This window comes from Nyctibius grandis, chromosome 23 (genome assembly GCF_013368605.1).
Source record: "Nyctibius grandis isolate bNycGra1 chromosome 23, bNycGra1.pri, whole genome shotgun sequence".
Taxonomy (NCBI): Eukaryota; Metazoa; Chordata; class Aves; order Nyctibiiformes; family Nyctibiidae; genus Nyctibius; species Nyctibius grandis.
The window spans coordinates 1,938,184-1,966,086 of record NC_090680.1 but is presented as its reverse complement, the minus strand read 5'-3'; the positions used below and the strand labels follow the sequence as shown (position 1 = coordinate 1,966,086).

The 27,903-nt window shown below is 43.7% G+C and overlaps 1 protein-coding gene across 5 annotated transcripts; it reads right to left on the bottom strand.

Annotated features, from left to right (window-relative positions):
- Nucleotides 1-16: 16 nt before the first annotated feature.
- On the bottom strand, nt 17-27,834 carry B4GALT4 (beta-1,4-galactosyltransferase 4). 5 transcript variants are annotated; one of them, XM_068417373.1, is made up of 9 exons: nt 27,749-27,823; nt 18,985-19,121; nt 18,570-18,622; nt 12,222-12,709; nt 10,412-10,644; nt 7,057-7,244; nt 3,738-3,860; nt 1,155-1,259; nt 17-721 (listed from the first exon to the last, which is right to left on the bottom strand). In XM_068417373.1, the coding sequence occupies exons 4-9, from the start codon at nt 12,487-12,489 to the stop codon at nt 580-582; spliced, it is 1,059 nt and encodes a 352-aa protein (XP_068273474.1). In that variant the 5' UTR covers nt 12,490-12,709; nt 18,570-18,622; nt 18,985-19,121; nt 27,749-27,823; the 3' UTR covers nt 17-579. The 5 variants fall into 5 exon arrangements, with proteins under 5 accessions (XP_068273474.1, XP_068273477.1, XP_068273476.1 ...); XM_068417376.1 differs by lacking the exons at nt 18,570-18,622; nt 18,985-19,121 and having other exon boundaries at nt 12,222-12,376; nt 12,476-12,709; nt 27,749-27,834; XM_068417375.1 differs by lacking the exons at nt 18,985-19,121; nt 27,749-27,823 and adding an exon at nt 19,688-19,702.
- Nucleotides 27,835-27,903: the final 69 nt, after the last annotated feature.

The window sequence follows — 27,903 nt, the reverse complement described above, 5'->3', positions numbered from 1 at the left end:
ATGGACGAGAGAAGCCTTTTGAATTCAATGGAGTGTATTTATTGAGAGATTTTTACCATCTCCTCACCTCTTGCCATTATTGCCCTTCCCTCACACATAAGCAGTTTTTCCTCAGGCTGGAAAAAAATAGCTTTCCTCAGCAAGTGTGTAGTTGGTGACGAATTCTTGTGCTTCTTAAGGAGAAAAGACTGGCCTGTTCCTTTTGAAGTCATGGTAGTGGTGACAGAGCTAGGCTGCCTTCCCCCTGCGACAAATAAGTTTAGGAATAGCTGCAAGAACAAAACTTTTTCAGGAGCCTTAGTTCAAGTCTTTCCACAGGACCAGCCCAGACAAGGACACTTTTTCAAATGTCCCAGCAGAAAGTGCATAGAAGAACACTAGGACCTGTCCCTCAGGTCAGTCTGTATCTCCAGTCCTCACAAAAGGAAATTCTCAACCAATCACTTAGATGCTGTGAAGAAAAACTTCCTTCTGTGCTCCTGAAGCACTCTTTCAAGCAGCGTGCCAGGAGTCCTCTGCTGTACAGCCACCACAAACACCATCTGTTGCCGTTTTCTGTAACCTGTGTGGCGCTCGCCCTTACGAGATCGTGGGCTGCGTGCTGAAATCCACCGTGATGTTGACGTATAAAGGGTTATGTTCCACTGAGAGCAGTTTGTATGAACAAGAGTTCAGCCCATCTGTTTTCCATGTTCTAGATACCTGACGTAGAAGCTTCATCCTGAGGACAAAGAGGAGAAAATCTTTATTGACATGCATAGGAGAGGAGTTTTGGGCTCTTTCCCACTACTAGTAAACTTAGATGCACAGCCATTCTGGATCTACTGGGAATGTAAAGCCATGCTTTTCCTGTCCTCAGCACGCATGGGGAAAATGAGGTTTAATCCATTTAATCACTGAAATCATATGCTCAAATCATATCCATGTAACTATAACGTTGGAAGTTTCTAAGGAACATCACGGTCAGTTCTAGGCAGATCTCATGTATAGAACAGCTGCCAGCTGTGAACAGCGGTGTCACAGGGGTGTCCCCCAGAGCCTCTGGGTACCACAAAATGCCTCTTTGGCCTAGAGCAAAAGAACTCGGCCCCCAGGTGCCTGGCTACCAGCCACGTACCAAGACAATGCAAGGTGGAACACTGTTCTTGACTCACCTCTCTCTATTTTCCTCATTACCGTGGTCTCGTTTGTGGAAGATCATCGTGTACCTGGCTACATCAGCAGATGGCCTCACCACTCTCATCTTCTGCATCTCAACCCTGGAAGAAGCAATAGTGCCATGAGCAAGACATCACCTATAAACAAGGCTCTTAAGGAAAAAAAAAAAACACAAACACATTTGGAGATTTCATCTCTTGTAGATGCCATTGAAGCAAACACAGAGAACTGGAAGAAACTCATCTTCATCTCTTCCACAACCCATTTTGCCACAGAAATGGGGCTCAGAGTTACATTTCTGGAGAACAGGTCCAGCAGGGTGACAGATAGCCCTCTCTTTTGAACAGAAGCAGGTAGCTACTACAGTAGAGCTTTAAGCACACATTATACAACAGAGTACCTTTAAATTAGTATGGTCTGGTCTAGTTTGTACTGCCCTGTAGTAAACAGAATCTTGCTACAGACCCTACACATTTTGCAACAAGTTCATCTCAGCTCCTGCAATAAAGCCCCTATACTTGATAGTTCTCCACTTAAAAAAGGAAAAAAAAGTGCCTGTTTTCTTTTTTAATAGTTGGCAGACAGCTGCAAAATTTTTATTTGTTGACATGAAGATAAATTTCTTTCTGAGAACAGTGCCAGAAACACTAAGCCCCATGCATGGATTTCAGTGTCTGACATCAGGCATTTGATTGGAGCTTTTGGTCTTAAAACATATCTGTAGAGCACAACAATTTTGCAGAAAGGGTTAACTTCATGACCACAGAATTAAGGAATAGTCTAGGTCTTCGCTAGTCACAGCAGCAGCTGAAGGAGCAATAGGAAACCAAGAACTGAAGAAACTGAGCCCCTACGTCTTTCCAATGACTGGAGCAGTAAATTATCAAACAAATACAACAAATGATCTGAAAAATCTCTTTGTGATGCACACCTGGGGAAGGGGCCCAGAAGAGACCATCACATGTAGCACAGAAGCAAAACGGTAGGATGTAAGAGCACTCCGGGCCTGAGTTCTTGAAGATACTGAAGGGGATGCTGCCATCTGCTGCCTTCGCAGAGGACGGCTGCAAGGACCCCGTACAACAACCCGCCCAGACAGCAAGCTTCCCATTACCTACTCACGGCACACTCTAACCAGCCCAGTCCAAGATCTACCCAAGAGGAAAAGCACGAGCCACGTCCAGTTGCAGTGTGCACTCTGGGTCATACGATTTGGTTTCTACACCAAGACCACGGCAGCTGCAAAGTTATGAGGTGCCACACACAAGCAAGCATCACCAAACATCACAGAGACCCTCTGTAAATCCTGCTGATCTGCTGCACAGCTGGTTCTCTGCTGCCCACAGGAACTTGGCAAGAACACCACTGTCACCTTTGTTCGCTCGTTAACCGTGACTCTTCTTGGGAAGCTGGGGAGTAAGATGGTACCAAGCCATCCCCTACCACTGTAAAAGCCAGCTCCCAAGAGGTCACAGAGAAAAAGTAGGTGTCTCTAGCTAGGGGTAGAGAGAAAAAAAAAAGATTAAGAAGGGACAGCTACCCATGTCACCAGCAGACCTTTGAGATTTCTTGAGATACAGCTGCCTGATCTGCTAAACTGACAGAGGAAAACTTTCCTTTGGAAGTTCCTCACTAACACACTTGATTTCACCAGTATAATTATTTAAAATTCATATCCCTGGTGATGTTATGTCCCCAAATGTTTTTTTTTTGCATATTTAAGCAATTGAAAGGATAATCACTTAGGAATAACAGAGTGTACTCAAATTCCAAATTGACAGGCTCTGCCAGCAGAGCTTGTGGGGTCTTTTTGTTGGCCGTGGCTTTTTTTTTCCCCCTTCCTCCACTAACAGCAATGCAGAATTAGAGGTTTCCTCCTAGGCAAAGGGCAGAAGATCAACATAGAAGTTTTGTTGACTTCTTTGTCCCACTAAACCTCTCACACTAACAAGTTTCTCCTACTTTGACAGGCAGGTCTGCAAAACTAGTTTTAACAAGAGCAAAGGGCACATGCATAAACATGCAGTCTTTCTAAAATTCAAGTTATTCACTATCTTAACTATAATCAACACCACTCAAATACAAACTGAGCCCTGCTTGGAGTAAATCGTGGTAGTCAGCGAATTCGAAAAACCCAATCCCACCAAAACGCTCCTGCAAAGTACTGGAACTTGATACCTATTATTTGTGTCTCTGGCAAATCACACTCCAGGCTTCAATCTCATTATTTCAGTTATAACCAATTCCCAAGCAAGAACACAAATACTGCGTGGCTGAGACAAAACCAAAACAACAACAAAATCCCACAACCAAACCCCCACCCAGCTAACAATGCTGTCAGGAGGAGGAGCAGGGCTCAGGCATGCCTAACCTTTTCAAAGAAGAACCCGCTCACAGAAGGGCACCTCGCACTCCAAACCCCCACTGCGACACAGTTTTGAAGTGAAGGCTCCTGTAATGTTCCACCTTTGGAGCCTAGGTGTGAAGTCACACCAATTTTTTTTTTAAACCAATTCCTCCACTCTCACATCCATTTCCCTCTAGCCTTTTTTTTTATTTATTTTTTCTTTATTTATTACCTGATTCGAAGGTCATCATCTTCTCCACCCCAACCCCAGTAGTTGTTAGAGAATCCATTCACCTTGGAAAACTGGTCTCGTGTTAGAGCAGTTACACCGCCAAAATATCCCTGGTACCGTAACCTGGAAGTACACAAGAGAATGAAGAATTAAAAGTCAAGTTCTGCCAACAATGGAAATACCACCCTGAAGCTCTGAATCTAGTCCTGTCTTTCACAGAGTTAGGGGTGCAGAAAGCCATGAGATAAGAAGAAGAGAACGTAGCCTTCAATAGTTCTCTCTTTTTACATGGCTCTCCCCTTGCCAGTCAAAAAGGCACCTCACCTCCGGGACTCTGATGACTAGAAAAGGAACAAAGCTACACACTAACACAGTGGAGCTTTGCAATAGTGATAGAAAGCCATCGGCTATCTTCGAGGTGAAGCTGAAAAACCTGAAATGAAATCAGACCACAGCGAGGGGGCACGTGCTACGGGGCCTCAGCTCCAGCTGGGAATATTGCAGGGCCAGCTCCAAGGTAAGGCACAGTGCAAGTTACTGAGTAACCTCATGCAATGGAGCTCGGCTCTAAGGGAGGTTAATGGCTAACTTGTACCTTCCTTCTCCTGGAAACTGCATCTACTTTAAAAAGGTATTTACAGACTCTGCTCATTTGTCTTCTTATACCATTTTGCTAATTCCTTTTTATGATCTCCTCCTCTTTCTTGGCCCTTAAGGTAAGCAGTACAACACAGCCTTTACTACACTGCCACTGCCAGCTTCAGAGGTGACGTGCACCTGGCTGCAGATGGCATTTTGATTTCTAGATGTATGTGAATCTAAACAGATGAACTAATTGCCAGGGCTAGAAAGTATCCATTAGGGCAATTTATGGCATTGAATAGCTTGGCCTTTTCCTTGTCTTTTGTCACCAAGTCCCCTGCCACACAGCAGGTACACGTTTTCCCTAGTCTTCCCAGCAGATGATGTACCTGTAGAAGCCCTTCACGTTGCCCTTCATGTTGCTTGCAAGATTCAACTCCAGAGGGGCTTTGGTTTTCCCAACCCCACCCCTGCATGCTTAGACAGCGTCCTGTGTGTCCTCACAAGTCACCTGACTCTGCTTCCACTTCTTTCATGCTTCCTTTTTCTGTTTGAGTTTTCTCAGGAGCTCCTTGTTCATCCACACAGGCCTCCGTCTACTTTTGCCTGACTTGCACATGAGAATGGACCATTCTTGAGCATGAAGGAGGCAACCCCTGAAGATCTACCAGCCCTCCTGAACACCTCTTCTCTCCAGGGTCATCTCCCAAGTGATTCTTCCAAGCCGGCCCCTGAGCAGGAAGTCCAGGGTTGTGATCCTGCTATTTGCCTCATTCCCTCCTTGTTTCTGACCTTCACATCCCTGACCAGTTCTTCCTTGTTTGTAAGTGTAAAGTTCAGCAGAACACCTCCCTTCATCAGCTCTGATCACCTGTGTCAGGAAATTATCATCAATTCACTTCAGAAATCTCCTAGATTACTTGTGCCCTCTTGTGTTGCCCTTCCAGCAGATACCAGTCTGAAAAAAACCTTCAACTGTCATTTGCTGGGACTGTGATATACTTCCCAAAAAGATGATGCTATCCACATGAGCACACAAAAAAGGATTGTCCTAGGGAGACGTAGTCTCTCATGTGCTCTGAGTTTTTTCCTACCTCTGGAATTTTTACTCTTCCTTGCTCTTTCCCCTTTATCTCCTCTCCTAGAGGAGACCAACCATAAGATAAACAGAGGTCCTATCAAGTTTTAATTATGCATTACTACCTTGAGACTTCTGCTACGGGTGCCCACTCTTACCTTCCAAGTTTGAATATATAAACCTTTTCCTAAAGAGTCTAAACCCAAGTTGTAGGTTATATAACTAAGCATAAGATACTTGGTCTCCAGAGGAGCACGGCTGCTAAGATTAGCATGCACTGCATCACCATACAGGATATCCCCCTGAAAGAAAAACAAACAAAAACCCCAAGAAACCCACAGAAAACCCACGTGCCTGCCCAGGACATTCTGTGTTAATGCAAAACACGTATGACCAGTTTTCTCAACCCCATCTGAGCGACATGTCTCAGTACGCTCACCTCAGCCTAAGCAAAACACTGAGGTCACCCAGCTGGGATTTCACCCTGTGGTCTCAGCTCAGTTTAGGGATCATTCTTGAGCTCAGGATCTGAATTCCTTCAAACGTACCCACGAATTCCCTTGGAATTAAGAGCATTATTAACCCCACTTCACAGATGTGTAAACAGAGGCAGTGACACAGAAAAGAAAGTATGAATCTAATCCAAACCACAGTGAATACTGGTGCAGGATGTTCACAACAAAAACATTTTGTCCGTGTAAGACTCTTCAAAGCCAAAGCTTAAAGCTGACCCTAACTAACACTTCCTTTCCACAAACAGGAGAAGCCTGAAGAAATTAATAGTAAGAAGACTCCTCAGTAAAAGAAAAAACCTCCATGCATGATCATCCACTGGCTCTCAGCATTCTCTGCAAGGTGCAGTGCTTCAAAAACTTGTCACGAGCCTCGTTCATTTGTGCTTGTTCCCATTTTTACTGAAAAACTGGAAAGTGAATATTATTCTGCATAAGAATTCGCACATCCCACCTCTTTCTCACATATTTAACAAAGGAAACCCAGAAGTGAAGCAGTGTTTTACTTCCAAGTACTTTGAGATCAGCTTTTGAAAAGCCCACTTCTAATTAATATTTAGAGTGACATGACAGAAGAGGTGAATCTTGAAAGAAAAAGACTTTTCACTTTAAATTATTTATATCACACTGGCACTTAGGGGACCCATTTAAAAATCAGAATGATCCTGTATTAGACACTGTCCAGACAAATAATTAAAGGATAACTCTATCCCTTGGCAAATTCTCACACTTGAACTCTCTATATCAGATACCTCTTCAACAGCAAAAGCTAAGTTTTATTAGCACAATAGTAAGATCACACCATCAAATCACAGCACCAGGAGACTGCACATGTATTTCTAGCTTTGACAGAAGGTCTCTGCACAACTTCTGGCATGCTGCTTTCCTCTCAGAACACCCTTTATTTCACCCCAGAAACCAGAATGGTGACAATGATCATTCATACAGGTGCCCACGGGGCTGACTGCAGAGATGCCTGTACAGTTATCTTTTGTCAGAGGCACTCCAGAGACACAAAGCACTACCACCAGAAACCTGGTGTCAGGTAGAAGGGTAGGTACCAGCATACAGCTCCCTCAAAAGAGGAACATTATCAGTAACGTGGCATTTCCCAGTTGTTACTCTTTCCATATTCCCAGTTTCCTACCTGTATCCAGTATTGTTCCTGCCAACTACAAGGTGCTTTGGTTGTTCATCACACGTGTAAATGTTAAAGTCATTTTCTGGCACCAAATCCACATCATGGAAAATGAAACAGTCCCAGTTTGCTTCTTTTAGGGCCTCTAGGTATCCTACATTCAGCAGTTTAGCTCGATTAAATTTGGTGTTGCCAGCCTGTGGAAAAGAATGGAAAAAAAAACCCTGAAGGAGGTGTCAAACCTTTTGAACCAGAACTGCTCCCAGGTGTCTGTTCTAATCATGTATTGCACGACCACATTCATGCGTCACAGCCTGTACAGCAGTCACTACACAGAGCTACCCCATAACACGCCACCCCACAACAGCATCAGAGTGGGCTGCAAATGATGCAAAGTGTTTCTTCAGTCTCTATTTGTCATGAACAAATACATCCACCACGGACGATTTATGCTTGTCCACTCAGTTTAGACGATAGCAATGCTTAGAGTTTCACTGTATTTCCTTAGGTCACACAGTAGGTGGCAGAGTGGGAAATAAAAAGCAGGTCTCTTCATTTTTAACTCCTATCTATAACCTAATTATTATGCTGCACGGGGACTCCCCCTAGCACAAAGCTTCACTCGACTTTTACTTGTCTTCGTTGTTTGCTTTTGCAATAAGTTAGTGCATCTTCACTTTTCAAAAATATCATTTGTCACCTTTGAGGTACATATATATACACACACCTGGCAGTTGTGTAAGCTTACCATGACACCATTCCCTCTGGAGCAACAGATGTGCTTACCTTGCCATTTATTTTTTACTGGGCTGTACACACACGTCAGCCTGTAGAAGGCTTTCTGCTCCTGAGAACAAGGTGAGTGAGTTGCCTCAAGTTCCCACCTGGGAGTCAGAGGGCCAAGTCCTGTGCTCCCAGAAACTGACAGGACAGTCGTTTTCCAGAATTACAAGAATAAAAAAGCAATTTTCAAGAGAAAGGGGTCATTTGCTAGAAGCTGCCTGGACAGAAAGAGGCCAAAAAAGCAGCTGGACTTCCCAGACTGAGCAAAGGTTAGCTGTAGGGAAAAGCAGTTGTAGACAAAGCATGTTTTATCATTCCAGAAGGTAATGTTTTGCTCTGAAGCAGCAATTTGTTCACCATCACTAACAGCCATCTGCTCCTGCCCAAAGATTTACGGGATTTATGGCTCCATGCTTGCAGTTAGGGAAATACAGCCCAGTGCCCACTCTGAAAAATTGAGAGGGACAATCAACTGCTTCCTTTCTCAGTCAGGGAAGGAACTTCCCAAGAAAAATCTACATACAATTCACCCAAAAATCTATGATGTCAAATTCCTGAGTTTTTTGGTTTGGGGGTTTTTCAGTTGGTTTTTTTTTGGCTTGGTTGGGTTTTTTTTGTGTTTTTTTTTTTTGTTTTGTGTTGTGACCTCCCTAAGTGACCTGTATATGAAAACATCTGTCAGATAATCTTCTCCTGATGATGAAAACATAGGTTATTGAGCAAACAGAACAATTCAGGTGACTGGTAAAGAACATACCAAGAACTTCACTTGTACTGGGTATCAAACCCAGCCTAGTTCAGCAGCTGCATCCACTATCTGCTGCTGCTCTGTCTCCCCCATCAGCACAGTCAGCCACCACAGCCCCTGTCCTGCACAAAGGCAGCCAAACAACAGCTAAAATCGCTTTCCAGGAAAGAAATTATTCACCCTTTAAGGATTACAAACTCATTTTTTTCAGTACTGCACTCGTGTGCACACATTTGTGTAGAGAAACATGATTTTCAAAATGTTACAAATAGCCCATAAAGAAGAGATCTGGAGTACGCTCTTCAACGGCTCACAGAGAAAAAGGCACATTTCTTAATCTTCCTCCAAAGCTCTGTGTATTTTAGTAGTTAAATCCTGTTTTTAACTATTTCTTTCCTCAAAAGATACTTAAAACAACTCACGGCATCACAAATGGCGAGTGAAAATGGATTTGCCACAAAAGAGTTTTGTTGGACGCCCTTTGCAGTCTTAGGTACGCCTATCTACGTGGAAAGGCCAAGCAAAAGTTTCCAATCTTCCAAGTAAAAACTCTGGTAGAACAAGTCCAGACTCAACGTTGCTGCTCACATCAGACAACACTTTCATATTGCTGTATTACTTGTTGCTAACATGACAGCAGCTGTTCTCCACCTCACATATTTCAATAAATAAAGTGTATGCCCCTTCTCCCAGTGATTTATTGCTAACCACAGCTTGCTAGCTGGAGCGAGCCATTATAGGTATGATTACAGAACATACTAATGCAAGGAAAAAAGCCTCATTTTTTCCACTCTATGGGCCACAGGATTACTCTAAACAACGAAAGAACAGTCTATTCCAACTGAAAGTATATATCCTGCCATGACTTTTGTTGCTGTTCTGCCATGTCATTGACCAAAAGTGTAAGCTTTCACCTAGAATGCGCTGCCTCGTGTTGGTTAATTGACTCTAGCCATTTCAAACAGAAGGGAGAGAAACTATATTGATTTATCACCTCTTCCTCCTGCTGTCTGAAAAATCTGTTTAGAGCCAAAGCAGAACACGTAAGTAAATGATAGTAAAAGAAAGCAAACACAATAAAAGATCAACACAGCATATTACAAAAGAGAAATCTATACTGCTTTTAGCTCATGTGACCAGAACGTAAGCACCTTAGTTGAAAGGCAACGTGGCACAAGTCTGTATGCTCAAATTTTAGCTGCTGACTCATTATAATGAGCTAGAAAGAATGCAAATAAAGAAATTAATAATCTTTCAGGAACTAAATGCTCTGCCATGAGTACTTCTTCCCACAGCCCTCACTGGGCAAGTAAAGCACCTACAAGCAGTAGATGGAGTGTTTAGTTTGAGACAGCAGAAGTAAGTTCAACCACACAATACACACAGCTTACTAAGCACAACAGCCAGTAAGCAGACAGGAGAGAAGAGCAAGACACAAACTGAAGCCTTTGATCCAAACAACACCGAATTTAAAGACAGAAAACATGTCAGGCTAGTTATGTGTGTGTATACTGCAAGAGAAATGAGTTGCATTAGTAATGCAAAAGATGCTTACTTTGAACACTAACTCAGACATAGTAAGTTACTTAGACTGAGAAATGGACACCAGTTGAAGACACTGGTAATACTTCCCAGCTTTGCTAAGAGCAGCTGAGATCCTGTAGCACTACCAGCAACAGCTTCAGACATCACTGCATCCTTCAACAAGTAGAAGTGTTTGAAGCAGGCTTGGAGGACTGATGTTAGACAGCAGAGGCAGCAGCATGCCCCTCCTCGGGCTGCAGAGCACTAACACCATCCCCATCCAAACACGTCTCTGCACAGTTGCCTCACCTGGTGAATAACGTAGATGCCGTAGTCCAGCTGCTGCCTTTGTAGGAAGGGGTGGAGGTGCTCCAGGAGGTACAGCAGGTGCTTCTCTCGATTGCGGTGTGGGATGAGGATGGCCACACGTTGCAATGCTGAGCACTCCGTAGGGTGATACCGGCCCTTGGCTACCTGAGGGTTCTCCTTTTGCACTTCTTCTAGTGAGAGAGAAGCTTTGAAGGTGAGTTTGCTGGCACCTCCTGTAGGAGAAGCACAAGAAGCTTTTCTGAGTCGTTTCTGGTTGTGGCTAGTTCAGTCACCTAACGAGGCACTCTGTAATCAGCATAAGAAACCCGGGTTCAAGCCCCAATTGGTTTCCCTGCCTTTCCAAGAGAAAAGTGCTACAAGGACATTATGCAGGCAGTGGAAGGAGAAGGTACTGAGTGTTTAGTTGCTTAAACTGATTATAGAGAGGTGATTATTAAAAAAAAATATATATTTTTTAAAAAAATCAAGAGAAGTTCCATCGTACTGCAGAAGGATTGGCCAGAAACAGCTGCCAAGGCAAAGCAGAGGAGAGGAAAGTGGAAAGAGACAGACTGTGGCTGAGAGAAGTCATCTCTACTTAAACCATGAACAAAAGCATCACAGGCTTAAGGCTATAAATTTGTAAGGTAAAATGTACCAAGGCTTTCTGTAGCCATATGAAATTTTCATCACTTCTCTTGCACTGAGTTATCATTCCAGCCCCTCCGGCCTTGGCAAACCCATGAAAGAGAACAATGCAGGCAACTGTGACGGCCACAGCCGTTTACTTAAGCAAATACATCTTGAGGGCAGGGGTGGGGGCATGCAGCTAGACAGCAGCTTTTTGGACTACATCAGGGAGGAGGGAAGAATCCAGCTTCCCAAACAAATCCCTAATCAGGTTCACAAAAAAGGAAGAGGAAGAAGACATGATCCTGCAAAGCAGAAGCCTGGTACTGCTAACAATACCAAGACAAAAAAGAAAAAAAAGAAGAGGTGGACTAATAAAAATGGCCAAACCAAGGAAACAGTCACCTAGTTGGACCTTCACCATAAGTAGTGCCAACCCCAATGCTGTTGTGAAGTCCTTCAATTGTCAAGACAGAGAGATAAAAGTATATAATAAAAAGGCAAAAAATTGAGGAAGGGTGAAGAGACTTGTGGTTGAGATAAAGATAGTTTAATTAAAAAACCAAAAGCTGCACACATGAGCAAGGCAAAAAGAAGTTCATTCACTACTTCCCGTTGGCAGGCAGATGTCCAGCCACGTCCTGGGAAGCAGGGCTTCAGCATGCATAGCAGTGGTTGGGAAGACAAACGCTGTAACCATGAATGCCCCCCTTCCTCCTTTCCCTGAGCTTTTATTGCTGAGCACGATAAATGGTATGGTCATATGGTATGGAACATCCCTTCGGTCAGCTGGGGTCAGCTCTCCCCGCTCTGTCCACTCCCAAACTCTTGCCTACCCCCAGCCTACCAGATTTTGGGGCGCCAGGAAAGAGTGAGACAAAGCCCCACCAGTGTGCAAGCACTGTTCAGCAGTAGCAAAGTCACTGGTGCGTTACCAAAGCTGTTTTAGCCACAGATGCAAAGCACAGCACCACACAGGCTGCTGTCCCAGCCAGAGCCAGCACAGGCACTCTGTGCCACCAGTTGCCTCCTCACCCAGAAGTGCTTCCTGCAACGGGTCACGTTGTATTTGTTTCACAGTAAAAGTGTCTAACTGTAAAAGGGCTAGGAAGAAAGCCAAGTCAGCAGTACCCAAGCAGACGTAACTTGTCAGAAAAGAGAGGAAAGCACCATCACTTACGTAGGTACGGAGACAGAGCTGGGCAGTGACCCTGAAATGACTTCACCGTGGGAACTTCCACAACTGATTCAATCTTCTCTTCCTTTTGACTGTCCTCCAGGCTAGTTACCTTTCTGAAATCCTCCACCATGCTCTTAGCTTTAGAAATTTCCTGTCTGGAGTCCACAAAGTAACTCAGTGTGGCCCATAGCACCATCAAACACAAAGTGACAAGCACCAACACTTTGAACTTATAGAAGAGGTGGAAGACATACAAGCTCAAGGCCATGGCTCTCCCTGATCCGCAAACTGCTCCCTCTGCTCTGACGCCAAGACAGGCCACTGCACACCCAGTGGGGATGAAACTAAAGGTCCAAAGGTCCCGAGAAGAACGTCACAGCAAGGAAGGAAAGCTGGAGGTAGGGAGGGCTGCCACCCTTCCTGTGGTTTTGCAATTCATGGAGCCATGGTGCTGTTTGCTCTTCAAATGTCAGAAAATACGACTTAACCTGGACAAAGAAAAAAAGGAAGGGGAAAGTTAGTTTCTACCGCCCTCCACTGCTGTACCTTCACAGACTTCATGAAGAGAACTTAGGAAAAAAGCATGAAAGAAACAACATGTATGAACTACTGGTCAGAAACTAAGACACTGAGCTTTGGTCCTAGCTCAGCCACAAACCAGCTGCATGATTTTAGGCAATTCCCTTTCCTGCTTTGTTCTCCACTCCCAGTCTTTTCTTTTTTTCCAGATCAGAAAGTGCAACCACTGCCCCATGTTACATCTGTGCCTGGCAATACACAGGCTTTACTTCTTCCATTCTTACCAAAATTAACAACAGCTGCAAGGCAAGGGATTCTGCTGGCTATTAGCAAAGTCAGCTGCCGCCACCAAAATGAAAACCACAAGAATCTGCAGAATTAAACTGTTTTCTTCTGAAAGAGAGTATTATTGATGCTACGTTGCTCTGCACAACGCAGCGTGAACTCCGCAATACTTGACTGGCATCAGAAATCATTCCTCCATATCTGCTGCCTGCCAGCCCCACCTCATGGGTCTTTGCCCAGTATTTCGCTCTCACATGCTGCTGCAGAATGCAAATCTTCTGCTTTTCAAGGAAAAGGTTCAGTTTTTCAGTGTTAGATCTGTGAGGATCCAATCCTTTGTTCTGTTTCCTGCTCTTTCAAGAGCTCCATTTTCATACAGCCTTTCACTGCCATCAAACTGTAAAGTTACCATGCTAATATTTTTGTCTGTTGTTATCATCTCATAGTAGAGAAAGAATAAACTGTAATAAAAGAGAGCTTTGATGTGGAAAACACACCACAAAATAGCCACCTGTGAGAAGAACTAGGGCTGAGGCCAAGTGAAGCAAAGGCAGTGATTAAAGACAATGCACACAAAACAGGCTGGATCAAAGAGAAGAAACACAAAAAAGATGGAAGGTAATTTTATACCAGCTTTCAAAATATATAGGAGACCCTGGAGAGATATTGCAGGTAGAAGGAATACAGCAACTCTACATTCCCACTAGTTTAGCCCAGGTATCTTCTGCAAAAGTTTGCTGATGCACAAGGATGTACGTGGGAGTCAGACCTAGGACTAACAAGATGAACTACTCAACACACTGCCCGAGCTTCTCTGGGAATGACCAGCCCCTGTCCCTCCTGGCAGGCACTACACAGAGAGGAGAGGGGGGAGAGAGGTTCTCAACAAGAAAAAAACGCACCATGCAGTCATACTAATAACCACAGGTTTGGGTTTCTTTTTTTTGGGGGGGGGGGGGGAAGAGGTGTGTGCTGGGTTTTTTTCCCCCTCTGGTCTTCAAGGACAGAATCACTGAAACAAACAAGAAGGGAAGCCTGAATTCCTCTTAGTCCTCCCCTCCTTGTCTCCTGGCCCTTGAGACCACATTTTCCAACGAATTCTTTCTGTTCTTAGATAAATTACGCTGGAGACCACCTGGATCTCTGCCTCATTGTTTTAAGACAGAGAAAAATCAGCTTAGTGCTCTCATTTACATCGTTTCCCCTGATTTTCCACATGGGAAATCATCAGAATAGCCTGTAAGGTATTGACAGCAGAGGTCCTTACTCCTCTCCAAAGGAAACCTGAGAATGAACAGAAGTAGTTTTTCTTCTGTTAATACTCAGTAGTTCTGTTGTCAGAACAGGAAAGAAAACACCAGCAACAGAGCAACACCTAACATCCAACTGACCTACAAAATAAGGAAATCTATACAGTTCAGGACAGCTTAAAAAAAAAAAATCTCAAGAGGATCAGCAAATCTGAGCTGCATGCTGATAGCACACGCTGCTTTCTACTGTCAGCTTGTAATAGATAACTGGAAAGCAACTTTGAGGGGCATTCAGCAACACATTTCACAGATGTGGTAAGCTCCACTACTTGTTTCTGAAAGTAATTTATTTTATAATGCAAAGAGGAGTAAAACAGTATCCAGCTTCTGCACTATCCAACAGAACAAATACAGACTTCAGACCCAAATGCAAACAAATCTCAGGCCTCCGTTATAAAAATCTTCACGCTCACTTGGCGCACCTCCTTGGTGTATTTACTTACACACTGTGGTAAAACCATACCTCCATCACTTCTCTCTCCTATACAGCCAACACTGACAACAGAAGAGCTAACTAGAAACCTTTTTTCTCCTTCTGCATCACCAGAGCTGTTCAATAAATTCTTACTAGAGAATTAGCTGGCAGAGGTCTCACATACTCCTAGAAGAGTAAGTCACTGTCTCACTGCTGACAGCTACCCCAACAAACCACATTTCTGCAAACGCTCAATACTCCTTTCACCACAACCCTGGAACAAGTAACATTCAGCTTCAATGTCATGCTACGTACCACCACCACTCTGGCAGGCACAATACAGTCTCCTCCTGAAAATACACATACGAAACAGTAATCTCTCAGAACCACCACCCACGCCCCAGAGGAAGGCCACCCCAAGGGTTTTGGGGCGTGCTTTCCAACAACTACTCCAAACACCAGACGATGCTAACCCTGAACAGCGTGCACATGCGCCTGTCTGCACCACCTCACCTGCCAGCCTAATTCTCTTTCTAGTACCTGCCACACCACCTTTGTTACTTACAGCATGAGGTATGACACACGCTGAGTGAGCGCTGGAGAAGGTACCACCACCACTGTGAAACCAGTTCTCAAGTCTCCAATCTTCCTGCAGTGCTCAACAACCTTAGTGTGAGTATTAGAAACAAATCTGGACTGGAACACAACCAGATTAAGTGTGATTAATGCAGTCACATAGATATCCCAAAGCCTGGAAATAAATGCAAGAAGAGTAAGGGTTTGTCCTCCTTATTCCCTCCCCCACCCACTCCCAAAGGGCCACTTTAAACATACAAAGCTTCTTTTGACCTCGTAACCTTCCTACTGGTTCTGGGTTTTGTGAACAACTGTCCTACCACAGCCTCGATGGTATTCAGAACAGAATTCATCAATCCGGACAGACAAGGGAGAAGGCAGCGACGGAGGGGGATTCTCCAGCTTCTGCCCCTCAAGGGGGAGATCTGACACATCTGTTCTACAAAAGCTTCATCACTTTTTTAAAAGCGTGGTGGTTCTGCATATTTAAAACCAGAGGTTGAAATGGACCCCTCACTCCACCGTTTTCCATACCAAGACCAACTAACAAACAGTCATTATCTCTAGGGTCTTGCAAGATCAGAATCTCCACAAGCCCCGAATATTGGTTTGTTTTAACCACTTTTTTTATAAAAATTACTCTTGCAGTTGCTGTCAGTAAGCAGTACTATTTATTCTGACAGTCTTTATTCTGCTTTTCCTCATAACAGCTGTAGGCTATAGCTGAAGTACTGAAATAATATACAAAACATGCTACCAGGAATGTGGGCAGATGGGGGCAAGGGGACTAAGATGTGAAAAAGAAACAAGAAAAAAAACGAAGAGGAAAATCTCAATTAAGGAGGGAGGGGGGGAGAGAGAGAGAGAGAGAGATTAAAAAAAAAAAGCACAGGGGCAGAGGGATTCACTTTTCAGCAACCAGGACACTCTAGTTTGCCCAGTAAAGCAGATGAGAGTAATCGCTGTTTTACAGTTAAAAAATTAATCAAAAAGTTTGAAGTGGGTTTAAGCAGAAAATAGATTAAACCCAGTTAAAAATCTCCCCATGTTTCTAGAGTCTCAATTCAGTCTCTGCAACAGGTGTGGAGGAAAAGCCCCCTAACTAAACAGGAAAATAAAAGTAAGTAGAAGGGAATTAAATGGGAAAACTACATGAATGGAAGACAAAAATGATGATATTTTCAATAAATAGTATTTTTTTCCAGCAATGAATTTTACTTCCTACATTTTGCCGAGTCTTGCTGGCAGACATGCCATAATAATATAAATTAGCAGCCATGGTGTCCTGAGAGGTGACAGCAGAAATACCATATTGATACACTTTGAGTTAAATAATTCCAGTTTTGAGCTCAACTAATGAGCAGTAAATAGGATAATGTTTGTTTTCGAATACTGCCAGCTGAAACATCAGTGCATGTCTTTCAGCCAAGCACTACTTCCTAGTTAGCTGTCATACCAGAGCAAGACTTTTGCAGGACAGTCGTGATTCTGAACCGCAGCTTTGTTCAAATTTCAGCTCAATCACTTAGGAGACCGATTCACAACTGAAGCAACTGAGGAAATAATGGTTCAAAATGCTTTACCCTATTATCCCACTGTATTATCACCGAAACCACAGGGATTCACATAAAAGAAAATGTCCACCACCCTCTGCCAGTTTATAGTCACACGCAGGGTATCAGTGATAAGCTGTATGAATGACCTGAGAACAGTAAACACTGTGGAACCCATGGGTAATATTAGCCTGTAATTATTAAATCAAAGACTTTATAATTTGCTCATCTAAACTCCACTTGCAAGTTGCTATGGAATAATCTAAACTGCTGCCTTTCATAACCTCTCGGTTGCTGTGCAGCGTTCAAGCAGGTGAAGCACTCCCTGCCCAGGGGGGCAGTCTCTCCGCAATAAACCGAGGGTATTGCTGCACAAAGTGCGTGCGTGAGCAGGGAATTTCCTTCTCCACCACCCAATCCAACCTGGGCTGAAAAGGACAACATAAAGTTAAGATATTGAACTTAATGTGCAGCAAATGACTATCAACAGGTGCTTGCTAAAAATCAATTTATTAAATTCATAACCTCCCACTGCATCAGAAGTAGACTGCATTCTTAAATAAAGTTAAGACAGCTGCTTACCTCTGATGCACAGGCTAGTGCAAATGGGCTGCAATTCCCCCATGAGAAATTATTTGTTTCCACAAATAAAATAAAAAATTAAAAATTAACTATCCATGGAAAAAAAAACCCAAAACATCAGGAAGTAATCAGCAATATTAGTCAGAAGAACAAGCTTTTGAAATACTTTTTTTTTTAAGTATCAGGATGAGCACACAGGAGTAAAATTGCTGAGGTACATGGATGTCAAATTACGAACATAAATTCTGAACTTACTGCACCAATCTTATTTCTACCCTTCTCCCCTCCTGTTCTGTTAGGTGAAATGTCACACATACCAATTTCCTTGGTCAGCTTTTTGAGATTCCTTTATAAGCAGATGTCACTAGAAGTTCACAGTACTGGACTCTGACAAATAAACAGACCATACTACTGCCAGTGTGAATTATTTCACATAACTAAACCCACATCTCCACTGAGTTCTGTGGCAGCAGCAGACTGTTGCTCGATTAAAATCCACTTGAGCACTTCAACAGAGCAGCATAAATACGCATGCTTAATCACAACAATTAGTCACTTTCAACTCATCACAACACACATGCAGAAGGGCATAACTCATGTTTCATAAACTTGCAGTTTTTGATGTTTTCTATGGAGAATATAGTATGTGTTTCAAAATGTGGAAAGCACAGAGATACTTTGGGTATTTTAAATGGAAAAATATACATGAATCAATTTAACGATCAATTTACATTACATTATTACTTCATAGATTAAAAGGTATTAGTTTTTTTTTCCCTGAGACACAAGAACAGCACGTGCATAGAAAGGCATATCTGATTCTACTAACAAATGATAAATAACTGTACCCTCATGAATGAAGGCAACTGAGAAACACAGTGAAGAGCTGGCATTTTTATGACTCCCACCAAAGACAGGGAACTCATGAACTTAAGAGGACAGTAACTGAAAATAAAAGGACAAGCAAGAGGTTAAGCCTCAAAACTTGCCTGTCAGATAAAGGAAAGGAAAACTTGATCATTGCCCGTCTGGAGGATGTTGCTTTACCATTTCACACTGAGGACTCTTCATTTGAAAAAGTGATCTTTCACCAGCAAGCTTAAATTACCTGGGTTGCTAAGTCAGGCAGCTAACTGGAGTCAAGAACACCAGAGTTTTGGCCTTGTTAAAGGAAAAAAAAAAAGTGTTAGCCTGCTGTTAAAAAGTCAGTTGTACACATCCATAAAATTATTATTAATGGCATAGCCTTAATAAAATACTGACTAGAATAGTCGTGCAGAAGCTACTCCAACCTTATTAAATGATCATATAGGCACATAAATATAGCTTGATCTGCATTCCCCAGCATCATATCTGTCCTGGTAACTCTCCCTGTGCTCTGCAGTTTGTCTGCCAACTCAGGTTCTGTAGCCTGCTACATTTTTTGAAATATACACGAAACCCTACTTGTTTGCTCCTAAGTTACTAGCACTGTTCAGAACAGGCTACCTGGAGGAACAGGTCAGAAATGCAGCGCTACTCACCCCACGAGCAGGGGAGGCCAGTTCTGATCCTTGAGCCTGTTGGCATGAACACAAAGCCCTAACTTGCCACTCTCCATCCAGGCAGCCCAAAATAGTGAGCAAGGCTCCAGCACGGACAAGATTTCTTCCTAAGCAAACTAGAAAGATTAGATGCCTTCATTTTCATTCAGAAAAATACAGAAATACATATGCAGAAATACATACGTGCAGTACGTATTTGCCTCGCAGCCTGATCGAAGCCACCAGCATTACCAGCTCAGCGACAGGCAGGAATTCTAGTCTAAAAGCCACTCTTTTTCACCCAGGCAAACTTCCTAGGTCAACTAAGCCAGTATCAGCACAAAGACGGATTATTGGTAGCCCTGATCTAGATATTAGTGAAGGAAAGTAAACCTTAAAAACAAAGTTTGATATGCAACTGGAGTTGATAAAAACTCATTGTTTTCCAAACACTTATTTTTCCCTGATACATTTTCAGATAAAAATTGTCATTATGACAACTATGCTAAAGCCTAGATTCACATGATTACCTATTGAAAAAGCTATGTTTAACAGTATAACTAATCAGCAAGAACACACTTTCTACCTACTTTTTATTTTTCATTTGTTTGTATTTAAAACAATTCACCCTGTGTGGAACAGCTCCAGAGAGAGACTTTCATTTGATGCGTGGAAAATTAATTTTTAATTAATACAAACTAACCTTCTGACTTTGCTTGTTTCACGCTGCCAGTAAGGACAGGTTTCGTATCGTGCAGGATTTTCCAGAAGCCGCTGCAACCTCAAGCTCATGCACAAATTCCACAGACAGCAGAACAGGTTCAGCAGCAAAAAAAAAAAAGATTCACTTCAACCTGACTTTAAAAACTCTCATAAGTTCAAGCAGGAAATGAAGCATGAAAGTGCTTTGGGACTGCATTTATCAGCTCTGTACTATGCAGACTATTAGTTAGTATTTTATCTAGGCCAAAATCAAAAGCAGCAATGGGTTAGCTCTAGGAGTATAGCAATCTCCTTCATTGAACCCTCCAAGAAAGAATTAAATTCTTTACAATTGACAAGGTTGAAAGATCATTGTATAGCATCAGGTTTTCTATGTGAGACAGTTCAAGTCCTTAAGTTTTACAAGAGTCTAAACCTGCTCCTTTCACAGGCATTTCCTTGTTTTCAGCAATTAGGTTTTTTAGTAGGGCATTAAGGTAATAGTTTTTAACATCTCTTTTATACAATGCTTTTAGAATCCTATTACCTCTTCCTATTAGAAAAACACCAACTGCATTGAGAAATGAAGTCATGTGATATTTAAAAAAAAAAAACAACAAAAAATACCCACAAATAAAAGAAACCCAATCCTCAGACAAACACCCTTTCCACTCCTTCAGGATTTCAAGCCAAATGAAAGCACATTAAACCACTCGCTGCTGCTCATTCCTGCAGAGCAGTCACTTCACGAAGTATGGAAAGTGCTATGCAATTGGCAGACATTTTTCATCCAGGAAACCCCACACCATAAAGAGACCTCTGTTACCTCTCACGTGCTGCAGGAAAGAGTCAGCTCAAAACTCGCAGGATGACTTAAAAAAAAAGAGCCAACACATACCACTTTTCCCTGGAACGACAGACAGCCTCTCTCCTTTCCTCCTAGCCCAGAACCAGCACGGGGGCACGCAGGCATATATCGTGACAGAGCACTGTGCCAGAAGCAATACTGCACACAAATAATTACTGTAACAAACCATCCAATTGGAAACAAAGGCTCAAGCCTTTGCTCCTAAAAGCAAACCACAATTTCCATTGGAGCCCTTCTGGTACCTTCCCCATTTGGAGATTGTTAACTTTACAGAGATGCCACTCTTCTTCCACAGACAAAGCTGCCCACCCTCTTGCCCATACCTGTGGAGGAGTCCAGGTGCTCCCACTGCACCCCTCTCCACCATCACCCAGACATACTTGCCAATGACAGTGCCACCACAGACAGAAGCACATACTTTATGCAAAGGTCTTTCACCCAGCCTGGCTTACTGACCAGTCTTTCCAGAAAAGCGAACTTCTTATCACAAGTCTGTCCCTCACTGGTGCTTTTTCCACCACTTTGCCCCACAACACTTCTCTAGCAACCTCGCAGAATCAGCAGGATGAAAGCAGCGTGGGTGTGTCTTTGCCACCTTGCCCATCTGGGGCTCTCCCAGGCTACCAGTGCAGCAGCACCGCAACGTTAGCCGTGCTGGCCGAGCTCCGGCCCAGCACACAGCTGCCAGGGAGAGTATTGCTGCCAACCTGCCCAAGCCTCCTCCCCAGCTGCTATATATTAAGCTGACAAACACACTTCCTTCAGTAGAGTTGCACCCACATTAGATGAATTTATGAGCACACCTGTCCAGTAAAGCGTGGGATTTTCTCATGCTTCCAGTCAACATACAGATGACAAAACATATGGAAAGGACGAGGCCCCAGTACACACAGGGTACACAGCCAAGAGGCATTGTATTACAGGGGTGGAAAGAAAGGATAGCTACAGACTCATCACGAGTGTTAATCTCCTGTAACTCAAACCTGCTTGAACTCTTTGTGCAATAAGTACATTCCAAGCGGGCAGGTATTTCAAAGCTTCCCCAGTAAGCCTCCTCTATGTCACAAAGGTCTTATTTTAGGACTGCACAAGAGTTTTGGGGAAAAACTTCCTTGTTTCAGACACTTTGTAGTGTAGAAAAAACCTTTAGGACTACTGTGTGTTTGAACTGCTCAGCCACAAAGCCAGACCAGCCTGGATCTCGACGGTCGCTGTCTCGCCTTCCTCTCCTCTCCAGTTCCCAAACTGTAGTTCCTCTGCACCAGCATCAGCTCTCATGCAAACATGGGGTCAGCCAGATCAGGAGGCAATCGGTATTTCTAGCAACCTTCTGTGATCCTGTCTACTCTTCCAGCTGAAGAAGGTCAGAAGACCTGGCACAACTACCAGCAAAAAAAAACAGTAGCTCAGCTTTCAGTTGAATAGGAACAGTTCTTTTAGGAGGATGACAATATACATTTCCAGGCAGTAACTTGTAACGTTCTACAAACTGCCTCCAACCAGATTATTTTAAAGAGGAAACGTACCAGTTAAAAAGAAACAGACAAAGGTGCATTTGTGGGGCCTGAGTAGAATAACAGCCACTGCCAGCTCAAACATTCCAGTTGTGTGGAGAATACAGATGTGCTGGCTCCAAACTCTTTTCTTGATAACTGCTTGATACTCTGTGCAAAAGAACAAAAGTACTGGCAGCTCCAACAGCCTGAATTACGGATACAGAATACATAACACACCAGGAAATAACCTAGATATTTAGCTTACACAACTTACTGTTTTCATGTGCGTGAGCATCACGGAGGAAGCGATTGCAACAGATGTTAGTGAGGAAAGGCTTGGCAGGCAAATACAATAAATCCATTTCATACAAAAGGAACATCATAGCAGAAGAGCACTGAAAGAGGACTCTCCATACAGCTTTAACTCTGACACGCACAACGGAGAAGAACATAGGAGTGTCTCAGTATCTCACCTGTCCCTAACAGGGACACCATTGTTCTCCCTCCCAGCGTTACCCCAAACGAGGAGCGCTATTCCTCCTTTCCAGCTGCTTTGGTTTATGGTCAAAGAGCTGAACAACTTGCTCCACAGGCTGGACAAAAGAAGCAGTCCCTGAGCACTGGTGTGCGTGAAGTCCATTGTCCCCTGAATGTGTGTCACTGATTTTCTGGCTGCCAGACACCCACCCAGTCGCTCCCTCACCTCCCCCTTCCCCAATAGGACAGGGGGAGACAATGAGAAGAAAGAGCTCATGGGTCAAGGTAAAGACAGGATGATCACTTATCAATTACCGTCACAAGCAAGACAGACTCAACTTGGGGAAAATTAATTTATTGTCAACTAAAAATAGAGTAGGATGGTGAGAGACAAAAATTACAACACTTTCCCTCCACTCCCTTCTTCCCAGGCTCAACTTCACTCCTCCACTCCCACCTCCTCTACTCCCCACCCCACAACAGTGCAGGGGGATGGGGAACGGGGTCAGTCCATAAGAGCTCCTTTCTGCCACTCTTTCCTCCTCACATTTTTCCCTTGCTCCAGTGTGGGTCCTTCCCAAACTGCTCCAGCATGGGTGCCTTCCACAGGCCACAGTTCCTGCCAGAAAATCTGCTCCTGTGTGGGCTCCTCCCCACAAGCTGCAGTCCCCACCAGAAGCCTGCTCCGGCATGGGCTCTCCATGGGCTGCAGCCTCCTTCAGGGCATGTCCACCTGCTGTGGCATGGGGACGGGCTCCAGGGCGGTCCCCTCCACAGGCTGCAGGGTGGATATGTGCTCCACGCCAGGAGTGCCTCCCCCTCGCCCCCTTCTCTGACCTTGGTGTTCACAGAGCTGTTTCTCACTTTTTTCCCCCCTCTCTCTCCCGGCCCCAAGCTGCTGCACAGCATTTTGCCCTTTCTTAGATACATTTTCCCCAAGGTACCACGAGCTTAGCTGGTGGTCTCAGCCTTGGCCAGTGGTGGGTCCATTTGGGGGCTGGCTAGAACTGGCTGTGTTCAGCATAGGTGCAGCCCCCGGCCTCTTCTCACAAAGGCCACCCCTGCACCACCATCCCTGCTGCCAACACCTTGCCACCTACACCCAATACAGAATTTCATTAACTGAACTGAAATACTGACTTAAGAGTCGTTTAAAAGATCCAGCGCCTTCCTTGAGATGGATGGCTTCTTAATGATTACTTATACCTATTTACTCAGAATGTGTGTTGCTTTCTGACTACTAGTACACCCAGGTGACAGAGTCCTCTCCACCCTGTACCTCCAGCACACACCTGCGAGCTTCACTGTCCTCCACTGCTGTCCAGAATAGTACCCACACACTTCTACTGCTTCTGATTAACCGACTGACACTTTCTGACTGTTCATCTAACAGTCACTGCTACACGGCAGAACTATTCTGCCACAGCTATGCAAACCTATCTTCAGGTAGACAAACTTGAGGCAACAATTTCCCCAATGCAGAAGAAATTTCAGTTGACATTTTCACTTAATACAGGGCCCTACAGGAATCTTGGCTTTAGCATTACTCCTGTTCCAGTGCTTGACATTCATCTCAAATACTAGATAGTGGATATACTGCTACATCTAACATTTCCAGACAATTTGGTGAGCAAGCAGCTCACATTTCACTTATAAAACAGAAGCCCAACTCTTGGCAAATACTCAGCGCCTAAAACATCACATTAAGATTTCTGAGATTACCAAAGGAAAAACTTATGCTTTTCTTTACTAAGCAAGTACAGAGCCTTTGCTGCGAATGACCCAACATCATTACCAAGCACAGGCCAACTGAGCGGGTGCTACTCCAAAACTCCAGTACAGTTTTCACTTTCCTGAGATGTAATGAATTCTAATTTTACGCTAGGAAATGCAATCCAACATCTCCAGGCCAAGAAACACATTTATGAATGGCCTCTCTTGTTACACGACTACAGCTGAGCCACTGACCTCACTGTGAGAGACACAGCGCTGTCAGACTGAGTGCAGTCAACAGAGATGGAGCAAGGCATACAGCAAACAGTATTGGCACAGCCTGGAACTACCTAGCTGCTCACCACGGAAATAGCTTTTAAATAAATACATTTTAAAAACACCTTCCTCTCCAAGGTCAGTGGAATATCCTGAAAAAGCACACGGTAAAGCAGATTTCTGTGAACACAGGAATCCCATGTATAACGGAAAGCTAAGGTCATGATTCAACTCAGCAATACCCTATCTTTTTCTGGCAGCTGCTGCCTTGCTGGAGCAGCATCAGCCAGTATGGATGCCAGATGTCAGAGACCTTGCCACGTTACAAAAAACACCTCAACACATTTCTGGTCAAATTCCTCACTTGCCTCTCTCCTGCACAAAAAATACCATATGAGAAAAACACTTCATTGAATCAGTGTACATTCTTATTTCAGCTCTAAGTACTTCACAATACATTTTTTCAAACCAAGTATCAACCACAGATAGCTAAAGTGATACACCACAGAAGATGAGGTAAGAAGTATAGACCTGTGGCTACTTGACACATTTATAATTTTCAGTTTACAAGTATCTACGAACAAAGTTGGGAAAAAATGGAAACTAAAAAAGTTGTACATGTATTATAAATGCATAACTAAGAACAGAATCCCATTATTTGTTTCTCACGGAGGTACTGCAGCATGAGAACTGCACCAAAGGCATGCCAGTTGAAGCTTCCTTAGGCATGAACAGATTTTATTTTTTTTTTAATTTTTGCAGTCTCATCTCAGTAAGGATTACAAATTGTCAGTGCCTACTGCAAAGACAGGTATCAAGACACTGTGTAGATGGCATGATTTTGTGAAGTTATTAAACGTACATTGTTTTACATGTCAGAACACAATTTACATCTATGAAGATATTCAAGCACTCTGCAGATGGATTTTTATGCAGGAGAAAAGGTTCAAACATACAATTTAAGAGCTCTAACTCGCATCCTTTGGAAGTGTTATGGCCTAGAACAATGTTTGACAGAATTCAAAACCGTTCAACAATTCTAGTTCAACTTAGCAATTTTAATCAAATGCTTGTGGAAGAAATTCTAAAAACACCCCCCAAGAATCAGGATACTATTAAACCTTTTGGACAAGCAGCTCACTAAAATCTGAGGCAGTGAGAGATACTGTATCACTCTTCCTCCCACTCTGTTACTAATCTCTTTTCCCCATGTCACCGGATCTCACTGGGCAGCCTGGAGAAGGTGAGGTGTGATGTGGACTCCTCATCACATCCTGTGAGGTTGGATGACTTCTGGACTACATATTTGCCTAAACAAGCAGGTTTTTAACTGAACTCTTGTATCAAGGCAGGTAGGCAATCGACCAGGCTTCAGAGGCTCCAGGCGTATCACCTTCAAACTAGCAAACCCCAAGTTCACCAAACTCATTCATGCTTGGATTCAGGATCATATAATAAAAAACCAGAAATCAAGCACCCCTCAACTTCTATTTTCTCCTACATATTATTTAAAAGAGCAGCATGTGGTGACTCAAACCAGAAAGAAAAAGAAAAACCCAAGCCTTCCAAAGCTGAAGTAGCAAATTTCTTACTTCTAACTGAAAAGTATTTGTGAAAACGGAACACAGCTGCTACAAAAATGACAAGGAAATATCTACATAAATCAAAAACATGATCGATCATACTTAAAGAAAGTGTTTGTCAAGAAAATTCATTTACAGTAACAGTATCTTGGACGAAAGGTGATATACATCACAGCATTAAAGAAAGATGTTGAATAATGACAGAATAATACAAAACCCCGAAGCCATGCTTTTCAGTATTCTAAATTTAATCAGAGTATTTGTAATTAACAACAGAAGATGTACAGAATCATCACTGAGTTGCAGAGTAAAAAAATCTTCAGAGAAGGAGCATCTCACATTAACGACTAGCCTCACTGATAAAAAATGTAAATATTTAGAGTTAAAGAATATGAACAGATCCTAAAGTTTATGTCTTTGGGTTTTTTGAACATGAGCCATCTCAATGACATCAAACATTCACCTTCCTTTTCTCTAATCCTCTGTGCTGAAAACTGAGCTCTTCTAATCTGTCTCAGCTGTCCCTTGGGAACTTCCTTCGCTGTTAAGTGAAAGGGTGGAAAGAATGTTAAATCCACAAGAGATCTCCACTGTTAACTCTTTGAGACAAGCAGGAATTAGTAAGAAATTGAATCCATGTATTCTCCTTTTTGACTATTACTACCATAGTGCTGTGAAAATCTTAAATCTACAAGGTTTAGAATCATATCAGAGCTATACTTTAAAAGCATTTGTATCATGACTGAGAAACCAAACCTTTTCCAATACTCCCACTAGTAGCCCCACTCCTGCTTTCCCTCAAGACCTACAAACACGTTTCCATCATCACTAGCCCACCTGGGGCATCTTCATCGAATGAGGGCTCCCATGAAGCTGTGCTAGTCTCCTCTCAAGCCCTCTGATCACTGTTCTCACTCCTCCAAAATAACATCTAGAGCAAAGAGTGAAGAAGTTCATGTCTTATCAGTGAGAAAATTTTAGTGAACAGCATCACTTGCCTGTGCTCCAGTTTCTCCATCTGTGAAACGGAGAAAATAATACCAAGTCCTGAATTTACTTTACCACAAAACCGTTCAAAAGCTTTAGTTAAAATGAAAACACCAGCGCACTACATCCATCCTCCTGACGTACAACCTCTGAGCCCGATACACTAAGTGCTTCCACACGGTATTTAATTTTTAGATATGTAACTGTTCCTAATTATATCAGTAACACTACACTGCAACGAAATTATGTACCGGCACACTTATTTACAGGATCGCATCCCCAAGTCCTGCCTTTGATGTTCACGAGAGATCCCTGCGGAGGGGCTCCCTGCGTACACAGGGGACTGCCTAAAGCGAGGAGCGGCAGAAGCCAAAGTTTCCTCCACGTACCAGATGCTCAAAGTACAAGGCACAATTAAACAAACCCCTTTCGCTAAGGATTTCAAACTGAAACACCGCCCGGACACTCGTTATCCCCACCGCTCACTTCCACCTCTTTACCCCCCCACCCTCCACTAACCCAGTCCCAACACCCCGCTCCCTCCCGTACTCCCACTCCGGTGGCCGCAGCCCCTCTCCGCCCGCGGCGGCGGGGGACAGGCCCACCCTCACAGCAGGCAGCTCCCCACCGCGCTCCCCCGCTCCTTTAACCCAAGCTCCTACCTACGAGGCCCGGGGCCTGAGGGCGCCCCGCGGCCGCACGGACACCCCGGCCCGCTCCCGCCACGGCCGCGCGCCCCCGGCCGACCGCCGCCGCCGCCCCCGCGCGCAGGCGCCCTGCGGCGCGCGCGCCCCCTCTCCCCTCACCGCCCAGCGCC